Source organism: Pempheris klunzingeri, chromosome 13, assembly GCF_042242105.1.
Source record: "Pempheris klunzingeri isolate RE-2024b chromosome 13, fPemKlu1.hap1, whole genome shotgun sequence".
Lineage (NCBI taxonomy): Eukaryota > Metazoa > Chordata > Actinopteri > Acropomatiformes > Pempheridae > Pempheris > Pempheris klunzingeri.
The window spans coordinates 16,403,841-16,418,410 of record NC_092024.1 but is presented as its reverse complement, the minus strand read 5'-3'; the positions used below and the strand labels follow the sequence as shown (position 1 = coordinate 16,418,410).

At 41.6% G+C, this 14,570-nt stretch overlaps 1 protein-coding gene across 1 annotated transcript; it reads right to left on the bottom strand.

Annotated features, from left to right (window-relative positions):
• Positions 1-2,178: 2,178 nt before the first annotated feature.
• On the bottom strand, positions 2,179-7,179 carry col10a1a (collagen, type X, alpha 1a). The gene is made up of 3 exons (XM_070842462.1): positions 7,103-7,179; positions 6,601-6,745; positions 2,179-4,626 (listed from the first exon to the last, which is right to left on the bottom strand). The coding sequence occupies exons 1-3, from the start codon at positions 7,106-7,108 to the stop codon at positions 2,792-2,794; spliced, it is 1,986 nt and encodes a 661-aa protein (XP_070698563.1). The 5' UTR covers positions 7,109-7,179; the 3' UTR covers positions 2,179-2,791.
• Between the last annotated feature and the right edge of the window lie 7,391 nt (positions 7,180-14,570).

Sequence of the window (14,570 nt, the reverse complement as noted above, 5' to 3'; positions counted from 1 at the left end):
TTTCCTTTGCACCCAGTTTAACCCAGTGTACTGCAGCTTTTGACCACCGCAGGAAGGGTGTGTTTTACACATAATATTTCTATTTCGGCTTCCTGGTCTGCATGTCCATCTTGGGCAGGTTGTTGAGGGATTTGTTTGGCCCTAGTGTGCCTCACAAGCAGCTGAAGCTCATAGTGCTACACATTAGTCTCCATCCTCAGCTTGTCTACAGGTTCTTCTTGACAAATGGATACACAAGGTTATAGATAGATACAGATAAGATGGACAGGTGAGCAGACACACAAAACAAAAAATATATCAAAGGGAAAAATATTCCTTTAAGTGCAAGAGATAATTTTGGAGTGTGGCTTGTGGAGCTGACCAGATGCAGCGCTCCGTCTGTTTTCCTGTCTGCCCCACCTCATGCACCGACCACAGACCGTCTCTGAACGGCAGTCCCCTCAGATGGCAATCCCCAGCGGTTTCCTTCACCCAGCCTCCTCTCTCCTCTGTCCCTCCGGCCCCTCACCTAACCACCATCTCGCTCGTTCTCCCAGGGAACATCAAACGGTTGCTGCCCTGCCAGTGGACCATCCCTGTCCCTCATCCCACATGCTGACTATTTTCAGCACACCCATACTCAGACTCGCATGGTAGAGTAGCTTTTGTAAACTTTGGCTGCCAAGCAGGCAACCAGCGGCCATCATGTGGGGAGAGATTCATACTTTATGATCCTTGTCTGTCTCAGGTTCTGACCAGGGACCAGCAGTGTGAAGTAACTAAGTATTATACAAGTATCAGTATTTCAGTTTCATGTTACTTTATACTTCCACCTTTGACCAATTCAATAATTTGTTGTTTCGCAGATTAAGGAACTGTTTACCTTGGCTGAAGGCCCCTGACACGACATTTTTTAAAACCATTTTACATTTGCTTGTTTAACATTAGCAATGTAATAGTGCTGCCTACATTCTGCATTATGAGTACCTTTACTTTACACTCTCAGAAGTAATTTTTTACTTGCAGGAATTTTACTCATGGAAAAATATTTGGTAATGCTTTACTTTCCATCCATCTTTTTAGCATTTATAAGCGGTATATAAAGTTTAAGTTTTAAGTTTATAACACACTATAATGTCGCTGTAAGCAGATATAAGGACATCTTACATGTATTAATGTAAAGTACTTATCAGCAATTATAACTTCTCCTGTGAACACATTTTATATTATAAAAACTGTGTTTTACTACATTATCATTATCTGATTATGCAGCAGCCTCCATTTATGGGTTCCTAACATGTGGAGTTATAGTTGTTGGCAAATACGGTAATAAACACTTAAATCTGCTTCTGACTACATTACACTATGTTATAGACCAATTATTAAACGTTTTTATATTGCTTATACATTTTGACAAAGGGGTCTTGAAGTAAAGCAAAATGTTTTTGCATTGAAATACTTTTACTTGCATACAAAGAATCTGAATTGTAGATTTGACTCATGAGAATTTGCTTTATGACATGTTAGTATATCTTATATCATACTAAGCTTAATCTGCGTGGCTATCTGTAGCTAATGTGGTAGCATCCATTATTCATTATTTTAACTTATTTAAACATTTTTATTTACTTTTTATATATTGGCAGTTTTGCAGAACTTGTAACAAACAAGTTTGGAAACTAGGCAACTTTTTGGTGCCTTTGTGGATTTATTCCCACACTGTACCGGGAGGATACAAATTAATTTGTACCATATTGCAAATAGTCAGGGGGACACATGTCCATAAATTGGACTTAACTTTTGGCTCCCATACTGGAAAGCAGCCACCCCTGCTACAGTGATCTTGATCTAGACACTGAATCCCTACCAGCACAGAGGGGCACTACTCAGGAGCTGCAGAGTAATGCCCCTTAGGGCAGCGCATTAAGGGGGCGGGTGGATTTATTTTTCTTGACAGAGGATTAATCAGGTTTCACGAGCAATACTTGAAACTAGTTGAAAGTGGAATGAATTTTCTGACAGAATTGTCAGTGCGTGATTACATAAGATTAAAGACTTTTTTGTTCTTCTTCATTTGCACCTCCAAGTAATCCAAGTCTATAGGAAATGTAGTACAATGTTTATAAGGATTTGTGTCCTACTTTTAAAAAAGCACTTCATTGACAAAATATTTGTTAAGACATCTTTTATTCTGGTCATTATGCTTTACATGACATAATGCACGTTCAGGGATATAACAATGTTGCTGGTAGTTTGCGTTTGTATGACAGTATTCTGGTGACTTATTTCATTATAATGGTCAATTTGACCATTACCATTTCACAATATTCAAGTCACATACAAGGATAACAGTTACAACATGTTGCACAGAAATTGTTTGTGTACTTTAATAAGATTATTGGTCACCCAAACAAAAACAAGCAGGTACAAAAACAAACACAAAACAGACAAACACTAAATTAAGAATCACCAGTTGAAGTCAGTATAAAAGGAACAGAGTGGAAAAAGAAAAAGTCAGGACACAACACAGTTATAACACCTCAATTTCACATGCTGTCTCCATTACAAAAGCTCACTGGTAACTTTGTGGATTGCTTCTCCCATCCCTGATCACCTGTTTTCATAAATTAGTTTTCCTTCTTCTAAGCACCTATTTCTTGTAGTTTTCAAGTCGAGATGCCACTATTCCTCAAAGAAGTGTGAACTGCCTGTCTGTTTGGTTGAGGAAAAAATGAACAGGGAGTTTACTTTAGTTTGAGAAATAGATTGCAAATTTAGTTGGTTGGCTTTTAGGATCTACTGTATCAACGTATCACGTTGAAGCAATGAGGAAGCCAGAGAAAGAGCAGTGGACATTCTCAGCGGCAAAGACGCCATTGGCCTCATCATCGGGGATCTGGACGTAGACTGTGTCCTGCTCATCGAGCAGAAGGACAGCACTACCAGACATCTGGTCCAGGAAGCCTTTGTTGTACTCATCATAAGTGAACATAACAGGCTGGCCATTCTTGTACAGAGCCACCAGGGCATGAGCTCCATTAACATGGATGCTGTAGGAGAAATAGTAAACTCCAGGAATCTGGCAAGTGAAAATGCCACTCTCAGGGTCATAGTGATTCTCAGCATTGTACACTATCTGGTCAAACTTAATGGGGCTGCCAGCAGCAGGGTAGGGGGTGGCCAGAGATGCAGTGAAAGCAGACATGGGGGACTTGACCATAACCTCACTCATTCCCATGCCCTTCTCAAACACAACCTCACCGGGAGGACCGGGGGGACCAGGAGGGCCAGCTGGGCCGACCTCTCCATCAGCACCGGGCTCACCAGCCTCACCAGGGGAACCCTGAGGTCCGGGGACCCCCTTAGCAGCCAAACCAGCAGGACCAGAAGGACCAGGCAGACCTGGGTGTCCCTTAAGGCCAGGAGCACCAGGGGCACCTTGAAGTCCACTAGGTCCTCTGGGACCTGGGGAACCATCAGAACCAGAGGCACCTGGCTCACCTGCACGGCCAGGATGACCTTTGGGGCCAGCGGGGCCTGGGATACCTGGGGCACCTGGGGTACCTGGGGCGCCCACATTACCTTTGTCACCTGTGGGTCCAGTGGCTCCTCTGGATCCAGGAGGACCAGCTGCGCCTGGATAACCCTGCTTGCCTGCAAAACCCTGTGCTCCCTGATCTCCCTTGTGTCCCTTTAGACCCTGAGGTCCAGACGGACCTGTGTCACCTTTAGGGCCAACAGCACCAGATTCACCTGGGAAACCTCTTGGACCTTGAGGCCCGGCTGGACCAGTGGGGCCAGTTGCACCTGTAGCACCAGTATAACCTGTTGGACCTTGCTCACCCTTAGCACCTGTAGAACCTGGGCTACCTGGAGCTCCCCTCTCTCCCTTCTCTCCATTTGCACCTGGCTTTCCATATCCGGGGACTCCAGGGGCACCAGTGGCTCCAGAAGGTCCCTGGTGGCCTTTAGGACCAGCTGGGCCAGGCAGACCTGGGGCGCCATTCTCACCTGGTTTACCTGAAGCACCCACACCTGGGGCACCAGTGTGTCCCTTAGGTCCCTGTGGTCCCATGGGGCCTGTGGCACCATCCCTGCCTGGGCTACCTGGCTTTCCTGACTCCCCAGCCATACCTGGTTTACCTGGCTTTCCAACTCCAGCTGCACCTGGTTCTCCAGGTGCGCCAGTGGGTCCTACAGGTCCTGTCTCACCCTGAGGTCCAGTTATTCCCACCCCTCTATCACCCTTAGAACCTGGCAGTCCAGGCACACCTGGATGTCCTTTCAGACCAGGCTCTCCTCGAGGTCCCATTGCTCCAGGAAGGCCTGATGGTCCAGGCTTGCCAGTAGCAGAGAGGCCAGCAGGTCCGGGGCTTCCAGAAGATCCAGGGGCTCCCCTTGGTCCCTGAGAGCCAGGGGCTCCAGTGTCTCCCTTCTCACCAGGTGCTCCATCATTGCCAGGTTTGCCAGGTCCACCTGGGGATCCAGGTTTGCCAGCAATGGAGCGGCCAGGAGATCCGGGAGATCCGGGAGGTCCCTGTGGTCCAGGCTCACCTACAACACTCTCACCTGGGGGACCAGCAGGTCCCTCAGGTCCCTCGGAGCCAGGCTCACCTGGAGGACCAGGCTCTCCTGCCACCGACACCACTGTGAAGATTGAAACAGGGGCCATTGTCAACACCAACAAAAACAGATAAACAATCAAACGAGCAAACAATACCCCCAGGTGATAATGTAAAAAAAGTGTCAACAAAGCAGCACTCATAAACTGTGTGTTGTATATTATTGTCCCTATTAATGTTACACTGTAATGTGTTGGCATGATGTGATAAAATACTTATACACAGATACATACAGGGTCTGCAGTATATCTAGTACCTCTAATTCTATCTGATATCTAATCTAATTTGATATTATATCTATATTTAGTTATTCAAGTAACGCAAAGTACAAGAACATGGACGTAGTGGGAGCTCTCAGGTCTGAGGTTTGGCAGGTTTTGGTTGGTTAGCAATCAAATGTGAGCAGAATAACACATTTTAACACACTTTAAGACAAATGCTCCAATGAATGTTGCAGTCACTACTCTTGTATGTTTCATCATAATGTTAAAAGCGATGGATGCATGATAAAATAATTCACTGATTGCTTCCAATTCAGTGATATTTGACTCCTGGAGGTGGGGCAGGTTTTATTTCCGGGAGCAAACCTTGTAGTTTTGTGGTTTGACTGCATGATGCTGCTGATTCACTGTCACAATTCTATAAAATCCTTTCTCAGATCTTAAACTTGAGTTTTCTTCAAAATAAATGAAGAAATGTTCTGTTTTCTTTTAAAACATATATGTATATCATATATCTTAATTATTGTATTGTTTAGGCTTTCATTCAATTACTGTGTGAAAATGTACAAATAAAATACAAATATTTCATAATTTGTGTTAAATAATAGATTATTTTTTATACTGTACAAGTCAAAGAGCTTTAAGAGACATCTTATGACTTGTTTGTGACAGTTCTAAATGAGAAGGAGTCTTATTTTATTTGCTGCCTTAATGTGGTCACATGTTTGAGTGTAAAAGGCTCACTCCTTGGCTAACTGTAACCCAGTATGGATAAAGCCAAACAGATGTTTCTACTTCTGTGTGAAGCAGGCACACCCAGACAAACCACACTGCTGGGTGACTGGACTGTAATTGTCAGTGTCAAACTAAAAATAATTCACTAACAGCTACTTTCACAAATAAAAATAGAAGTACGCTGATTAACACAAGACTTCATATTTTGTACCACATCATAATTAACATTTTTAATGTGCAGTAAAATATGTTTTTATTGTGGGAGTATGAATATACCAGAAAAATGGATCTTTCTCTTGTATGTCTGAGTGTCTGAAAGCAATAGGCAACATTTCCAGAGAAAATGACTAAAATGAGAAACGTACATGTTAAATGTCATACACTGAAAACAACAGTGACAACATCAGTGCTCCTCAAAATGTAAAAAGTTAAGACAATGTAAAGAGGAACATTATAAACAATAAAAAAAACAAGTGATCCCTCAGAAATGCTGATCATTCAAAAAGGAGAAAGTACCAAAATAAAAAAATATTATTAAATGTTGCTAATGTGACTGTCTTGGCTGAATAAAAGAGCAAATAAAGACCTCACTCAAAACTACTAAAAAATGTGAAAAGTTAGGTGGATGTATTGAACTCTACGACTTCCAGAAAAAAACAAAACTGCAAAGCCCTGCAGTAAGTAAAATGACCTGTAAGATCTAAATGGACTATTCGATTGGAGAAGCAGGAACACTGTTGTAACCAATCAGAGCACAAGACAAGTAGAGGAGCGAGGTGCAGCTGGTTGTGGCCAGCATCTGTCCGACTGCTTATGCTGCTCCTATTTGCCATAACAAAGGTGCTAATTCAGTAGCTGAAGATTCAAAGGTGAGGCAAGACTGTCACGAAATGTTTCTCAAGTAAAGATCTTCTTTAGGGAAGAAAATCTTTAGACTTTAGAGGCAACTTTTGTGAGGATGTAGCTGACAAATACAGGAGAAATGCTAGCTCGCCCCATTGTGAAAAACAGATATTATAGAGAGCAGGAGGCTGTTTTCTTACCATGGCTCTTCACAGAGTAGGGCTGGTACTGAGGGGCGGCCTTCACCACCTTCTTCACCACATACCGCTCCCCATGGGCTGCAGTCAAGGCCACCGTGAGGAGGAGGATGCTCGCTACTCGTATGTCCATCTTGTAGGGTGAAACCTGCAGGGGAAAGCAGACAGTGAGCACAACTACTCTCAAGGTACAAAGTATCAGCAAACTTGAGCCTTCTGTGTAGTTTTACAGAGCTTAAAAACGTTCTCAGTAAAGTCAGTAAAACTATGCATCTCAACAGAAACTCAATGAACAACAAATAAGAGCTGCAGGTTGTAAATTTCAATTTGTGATTAATTCAGAGCATTCTGGATCACTCAGGGTTCTCTGAATATCACCCAGGATGCTCTAAGCCTGCCAAAATCTGTCTCCTTGTGTGTGCCTGAGGAACAACTCAAGGCCTCGATGTTGACTACACTCCTCCAGAGATAGAGCTGTTTAGAGGGGAAGAGAAAACACACATACCGGCATCCAAAGGAGGGAAAACCAATCTCTTCAGCACCAGTGAGTTCCTGGTGCTGCTGTATATCCTTAGGGTAGGAGCACAACTTAGGATATGCTGCCCTCCAGTACAATGATGTGGGTATTTATACCATATCTACCCCTCGCATCATTAAAAAAAAAGAAAAGCCCCCACCACGCAAGTACCTCCCTCCTCAGAGCTAGGCTGTAATTAGCAGACAGATCTGCCCAAAGCGGGCATGTCACATCAGGTTGCCTCCATGTCTTGAATATCCAGACACATGATTATCACTTATTTCAGTCTTCTTCTGAACTTGAAAATAATCATGTTCAAAGCAACAAAAAGTAGAAGCAAAATAAATGAATTTATATAATAAAGAACACAAAAAAAGCTCTGCTGGAGGAATAAACTTAATCCAGTAACACCTTTACATTTTCAGTCTTGTTACTCTTATATTTGCAGTTTTTCAGCAACTTTCTGCTCAGGAGGTGTTTATATTTATGAATGGTAACAAGACTCTCTGTTCAAATATGAAAACATCTGCAAATAGTCCAAACACATCTATAAAAAAAACAACACCAGATTTGTAGTGGCACCTGTGTTGCTGCACAAAGCTTGCATTGAGGATGTACAGTACCAGACTCGTCTGCAAATTTACATCTTGTCCAGCTTGGCAGACGGAGACTCGCCTTTACCTTTCCTGACTGTCTGGGCACCTCCACGCCGGCCATGATAAGGTAAACAAGGGAAATGGTGGGGAAAGGTTGTCCAGAGTGCCATGGATGAAGGGAAGGCTACTGGAGATTTTTAGTTGCTTTAGATTGAAAGCAAATAATTAGGTTTAGTACTGATGTAATACCACCATTTAAGGGATTCACATATTTAGTTGTTCATATATTTAGTTTCCTGGGTATTACTTGGTCAACTTGTTATTGTGGCTAATGGAGGACAAAGTAGCCTTGATTTCAGTTGCTATTTCAGGATGAACACTTTTTCTTAAGTTGTGTATTTTTGTGAGTGCTTCACCCTCAAAACAGCTAATAAAACTATATAAGGAGCCACTGGAAAAGACGTTAGGGCTTGTTTCTGTGCAACCTTGTGAATGCAAACCAGTGTGCCACAGCCTTTGTGTGCAGTACTGATATTTGAACACCAGAGAGCAGGTTTTACTCTTGCACAGCACTTCTCCTTGGAATGAGATGCTGCTGCTACCCAAGAGAAGGGGCCATGCCCCTGTGGCCACTAGTTATTTTTGGTCCCCTTGGTGCATATACATCATCAGAGGTTTCAGGCCTATTCCTACAATTACAGCTAGTTTCTGTCATGATGTTGTATTTCCTCAATCAGTGCTATCCTCCAGTATTATCCTTCCTCACCCTCACCCTCCACCTTCACTTGCTTACTTTGAGATCGTCCAACTGTAATTTCTCAATTTCAGCCCAGCCACATAGGAAATGCATACACCCAAATAATCATATGTTCTCAAACACACATGCAGCCTTAAAAGATGTGTATGGCACTCTATATCCCATCCCAGAATCTTCCAGAACTTCAGACCATTTATGGTACATGTGCTTCCTGTGTTCTGATTATGTATATACACGCTGCTACAACATGTGTACATTTGCAGAAAAGATGATGGCAAGTTTCTATATGAGGCGTCTGTACAGCACGTGACCGTGACAGGCGTCTTTCACCGGGGTTATAATTAGAGATTCTAAAACATGGACCTTGTTTGAACCCTTTTTTTTAAATGTGTAAATTAGACCGAATTATCTGCAATTTTCCAAAGTGCTACTTTCCCTGGCTTATAGCACTTAATCATGTTTGGTAAGCATTGTTTAAGTTTGTGCTTCCTGTCAAATAAAAGATTTGCAATCTTTACCTCCAAATGTTTGAAATTCTGTTCATAACCAAGACAGGAGTTGCAGCAAAGGTGCAGGCTGACTAGCTGAGGATGTGTGATAATAGAAGAATGTCACATTACATGCAACTCAAGCAAGAGGTGGATCACTTTTCTGCCAATGGTTTTAATCTTGATTGTACATGAATGATCCTTTTTTTTTATCAGCGGAGCAAACTCATTTTATCCTGCAAGTATTCAGCAGCTGTTTCCTGTTTCTGATTGAATTACTGGTGACTGGCACACAGTTTTGATATCTTTTAGTTTTACTTTATTTTAAAATCTTTTTATGCTTGTGCCCGAAGAGGAGGTCCAGCTATGCCAGATTAACCCAAATTTAGATAAAATGACAGAGCAAGAGAGGGTGGAGTTAGGATTTTATATGTTTATAGGTTCAGATGATTTCAGTTTATTTAGGTTTTTCAAACATACTGCAGCTAAACCACTGCAAAAGAAGCTCTCCGTTTTTAGTCCGATGTCCTGAAAACAATGATTCATCTTTTTATGCATAAGTACAACAACATGCATCCGCATGTGAGCCTATGAAGAGGCAGACACATTCATGCTGAACCTTGGAACCAGAGTATACTTTGGCTTGAGGAAAACTTGAATTAACAGTGTAATTTGGATGTTGTTTATAACCTCGCAGCATACTTTTTATTTTCTAAACACGCCACTGTGCTCATTTGAGAAGGACTTTGCGTCCCTGTTCTTATAGTGGCAGAATTGAAGGCTGTGAAAGTGCAAGGCAGAGCTCTTTGCTCAGCTCATTACAGCACGGCAGCTGCTTGATGTGGTCGGCAGGCTTCATTGTAATAACCATTAGGAATTAGGTTAACAGCCTTCCAGCTGAAGACGATGACGTCGCTTTGCTCTTATATTGTTGAGAGACCCTCACTGTAAAATACACACGCTTTCAGTTTCATGTCACTTCATATACTTAATGTATGACATAAAACGCTTTTACTGAACTTAGAAGAAAAAGAAAATGGCTAATTATGAACATGACACACCCAAAGTCACTGAGAACAAATGAAAGCTGCACAGTCTCTTGTTTCGCTATTTGTTTTCTATTAGTTGTGTTTGTGATAGTTCCTGTCAGCGATGGAAAGGAATTAAATACTCAAATACTGTACTTAAGTATTATCTTAAGGGGATTTCCATTTTATGCTGCTTTGTACTTCTACTACTCTACATAGCAGAGGGAAACATTGTACTCCTAGATCCACTATATTTATCCTCCGGCTTTAGTTTGTAGAGACTTTGGAGACTCACTTTATTAATACAAAACATAATGAACTAATACACTGTGATGTATCAATCAGCTACCTTAGTTCTAAAGTATCTAACAGAGGTAAAATTGACTCTACCTTTACCAGCGGCAACATTGAAGTGATGCTAACACACTGATGCACCAATAATTCTAATCCAACATAACAATATAATACAGTACTTTTATTGTTGGTATTTTAGTATATTTAGTGCATAACACTTCTACTTAATTGACATGTACTTGTACTTGAGTATTTCTACACTGTGGCATTGCTACTTTTACTTTAAGCAAACGATCTGAGTACTTTCCCCACCACTGGAACCTGTTTAGCGGGAAAACTTCTACAAACTTTTATCATCCTTTACAGACATAAATTGAAAAGAAAGATAAAAACAAGAATGGGAAGCTGTGACGGGACAAATTTCGTCTGACCCCTGTAAGGACATAGGCTTACATTCTGAGGTCCCTCTTGTTGCTCAGGCCTTCATCCGTATCTAACAACAGCCCATATATTTCACTAAAGTCCCTCCAGAGTACTGCAGGGCATTGTTACTGGCAATGTTACTGATGTTTGTGCTTGTATTCTACAATGATAACAGCGTTTGGAAGGAAGGTTTTTGCATTTTGTCTGTTTTTGTTCGCTCCACTGCCCAGGAATTGATGTTTCTGGTTTCTTTGCCATGCTGACCGAGGCTCAACCCACACCCAAGAGGAGAACATAATTGGCGGTTGATGTAAGGCGACCCGACCAAGCACGTGAGTTAAGCAACAGCTAAAGATACACCATCACGGCTGGGATACAAATTTAATGTTTCAATAAACTCCACGGACCACTAAGAGCTACTTTAAACTTTATGAATGGCAGACTTAACGGGGGCCCTTGTGAGTGATTGGTGGGGAAATTACAGGGTCCTGAAAACAAACATGGACGCAAATGGAGCCGGAAGTGTAAAAGTAACTGGAAAATGGTGGTGGTAGCCTTAGAGATGAGGGCTAATGTCTGGGAGGTCACCAGTTTGAAACCCCAGAATGGCAGGAAAATGGAGGGATGGATGAGAAAGCAGCGGCTGGATGTCCTTCAACAACTCTCAGGTGTGAATCCATCTAGCTGTATGGATGTGAAGCAGAGTGTTGCCATGCAAGTTTTCATGAGCTTTAACAAATAGCCAGACACCACCAAAATTGTTCAGAATTCTACTTCAGGGTGTTGAACATGAACACATGAAATTTACCATGTAATTAAGTTAGTAAGTTGGAAATATTTGGAAATGTGCACTCATAGGCGGCTTGTGATAATATCACCAGTCTGACGGATGAAGTTGCTGTCACACTTACTGCTTAAAGCGAGACCTTGTTTATTACCGGTCCAGCAAGTCAACCAAGTGCTGCTTTATCTCAGCTGTGAGATTTGATTGTTTCTGTTTCCATAGTTCAATTTGCTGCAAGTTTATTTCTGGAAAAGGTCTGAGTCAGCTGCTGGTTTGAGGAAATCAGAGTCTCAGAGCTGCAGCAGCCAAAAACTAATTTAACTAGAAGTGCTCAGCCAGACAGTTTACGAGGTGCTGAAAAACAGCACTTGTGCACACAATGTACTGCAAAGGTAAAAAGGTCAGAATAACTTATATAGATATTTTTTTCATACTTGTTTTTGTTATCCAGCATGGATAGGTATAGATGCTGTTTAACTTTCCTCTATTCTCTGGGTCACCTTGCTTTGTTCCAAAGTTAAAAACAGAAGACAGACTGCTTACTGTGGGATCATTTAAAGATATCAAAGTTAAATAAAACCACCCCAATGGGATTTCCAGTGCTTAAGTGTAGGTGGTGGAGTCCTGTATTTAAGGATAATGACTAATCCGCTACATCAAGCCTGTGAAAATTTCAGGTTTCACTGTCTGTATCAGGCAGCGTCAGCCATTTCACAACAAATGCCAAAACAAACCTGTCAGTGTGTGTGTGGAGTCGTCTTTGTGGAGGACAGGAGGATGAGAAACGCCCAGGGTAAACTGTATCAGAGCAGAGGTGGATTTCTATTTGACTTGTCACTTCATAATTACATTTGACATGAGCACATGCTGTAGTTTATGGATGGGGGGGGCACTTTTTGGGCCTAAAATGCAGAGTGACAACCAAGAAGCAATGTTTACACAAGACAATGTCACCTCACCTTCTGGAGCAGATGGTTAGCGCTGCCACCATAATGACTTGCGGAGAGACAACACAAGTGTTGTTTCTGTACACTATATTTGCTTTGAGCCATGTCTGTCTCAAAATAAGTGCAGGAGCTAAAGTGTTAGTTGGTGCCCACACAATTCACATATCTTTGCCAATATTGTATATAGAGACATGACCACAGGATGTTAGCTGGAGTTTAATGTACAGTATGTTCATAACAATGCTAGGGTCGAGTCTCGATCCGGTGTGGTTTGGAGGTTTGTTTTGCTGGCTGATGGACGCTGTGTGGGCTGATACTCTGACTGGAGTCTAAATGGGAAGCATTCCACTCTGTATAATATACACAAACAATATTGTCCTGTCTACTCTCTACCAACAACATAGTAATGATGCATAAAGCATTCTTTTTTTCCCCCTAATTTGACATTAGATTGTTTTGTTTGTTTTTGTTTCCTTGCCATTGGTCCTCTTCTTCTATGCCTTTTTCTGGAAAACTTCTGCATGTCTCGGCATGTTACCGCCATGTGTTGATCAGTGGAACTGTGTCAAACTATTGGCAAGAATGTGTATTGTGTCATCCACGCATGTGTGCATGAATGTGCGTCCTTGTGCATATATGAGATCAAACAAAGTAGGGACCCAAATGTAAAAACATTGCTCCATAGTGATACCAGTGGTAATAAACTCCACAGGGTACCTTTAATATAGACAATAATGTTGACCTCTAGGCTTTATGTCTGCTGCAGAAAACAACAATTGGATAAAACCTGAAGCCATTTGGTAAAGCTGTGCTTGAAACATCAATAAAACCATTAGCAAAATATACATGCACATACACATCTACAAAATGAATGTATTATAAGAATGGAAAATATGCAGTTGGTTTGCCAATTGAATGTAACAAGTCTGCATGTGTTTCACCAAAACCAACAAACTATTCAACTGGCTTGCTATCTGAAATTACTGAGAAAAAAACACCCACAATCATTCAGATGAGTGGAACACTGCAGATGTTTTGGAGTTTGTTATTGGTAATCCACAGACAGATGAACATCCCAGAATAAATCAGGACAAGAATACACAGTGAAGTCTCATTCCATATGGTTTGCATGTTGGCAGCTGGCATCTTGTTGTGTTTGTTTAGGGGTTTAAGGGACCAGACTCCGTATTTGCAGGATATTTTGAATAGACGCACTGAATCCTGAATGCAAAAACACTCGTGTTGTGATTTTATCCAGATCCTCATATGTCATTGTGGAAATGGGAAGCTGTCTGACACAGCATGGGTCCAGGGTATTTCTTGCCTTCAGTGTATGTTTTGAACACCCACCATAAGGGAAACCATAGAGCATTAAACATGTCTAACCACAGGGCATTTGAGACTGTCCCTGACACTTAGACAAAACAAATCTCAAGTCAAAGTGTAAAAAAGCTCCTCGGCTAAATTTGGCTGTGTTGCGTTTAGTGGACATTTACTCAGAAATGTAACCGAAATACTATTTTGCAAGATGCTGTGAAATTACTAGTGATTTAAAACTTTTTCACAAAGAAAAGTCATGGTTGAGCACAGCTTTAAAGGAGCTATTAGTCCTGCGTTTATATGAAATGAGCTGTTAACCCCTCAGTTTTTCTAGCAGGTAATTCCAGTGTTCAAGGATGATGTACATGAAACATGCACATTTGTAAATCTTCTAGCTTTTAACATTTACATGCACTTAAGGCTATTTTGGGAAATGTTAAGGCTGAGGCCGAGTCTAATGGGCTGAATCCTGGCTGGGCTCTGTTAAATGATGTATGCGAGTCAGCGACATTACATACAGATAAAAGCTGTAATTTTATAAATGAAAATCAGAGTAACTTCTTGGGGGGTCTAGATGAATTCTTTTTTTTTTATATGACTTCATAAATATCCCAGCGTGGCCTGTTGCTTCCTGTGTGTAAAATTCAGGGTTCAGATTTCTCTTCAAGTTCATCAGCATGCAATGACAAAAATAACAAATGCTTGCAGGTGGTCTGCAGGGCCAATGTTGCAAAGCAGAACAAAGGGTTTGTTATTTTGATGAGCCAACAGTTTCTGTGGAGAGCCTGTTTTACTGTGAGGCCTCGTCCCGTCCCAAGC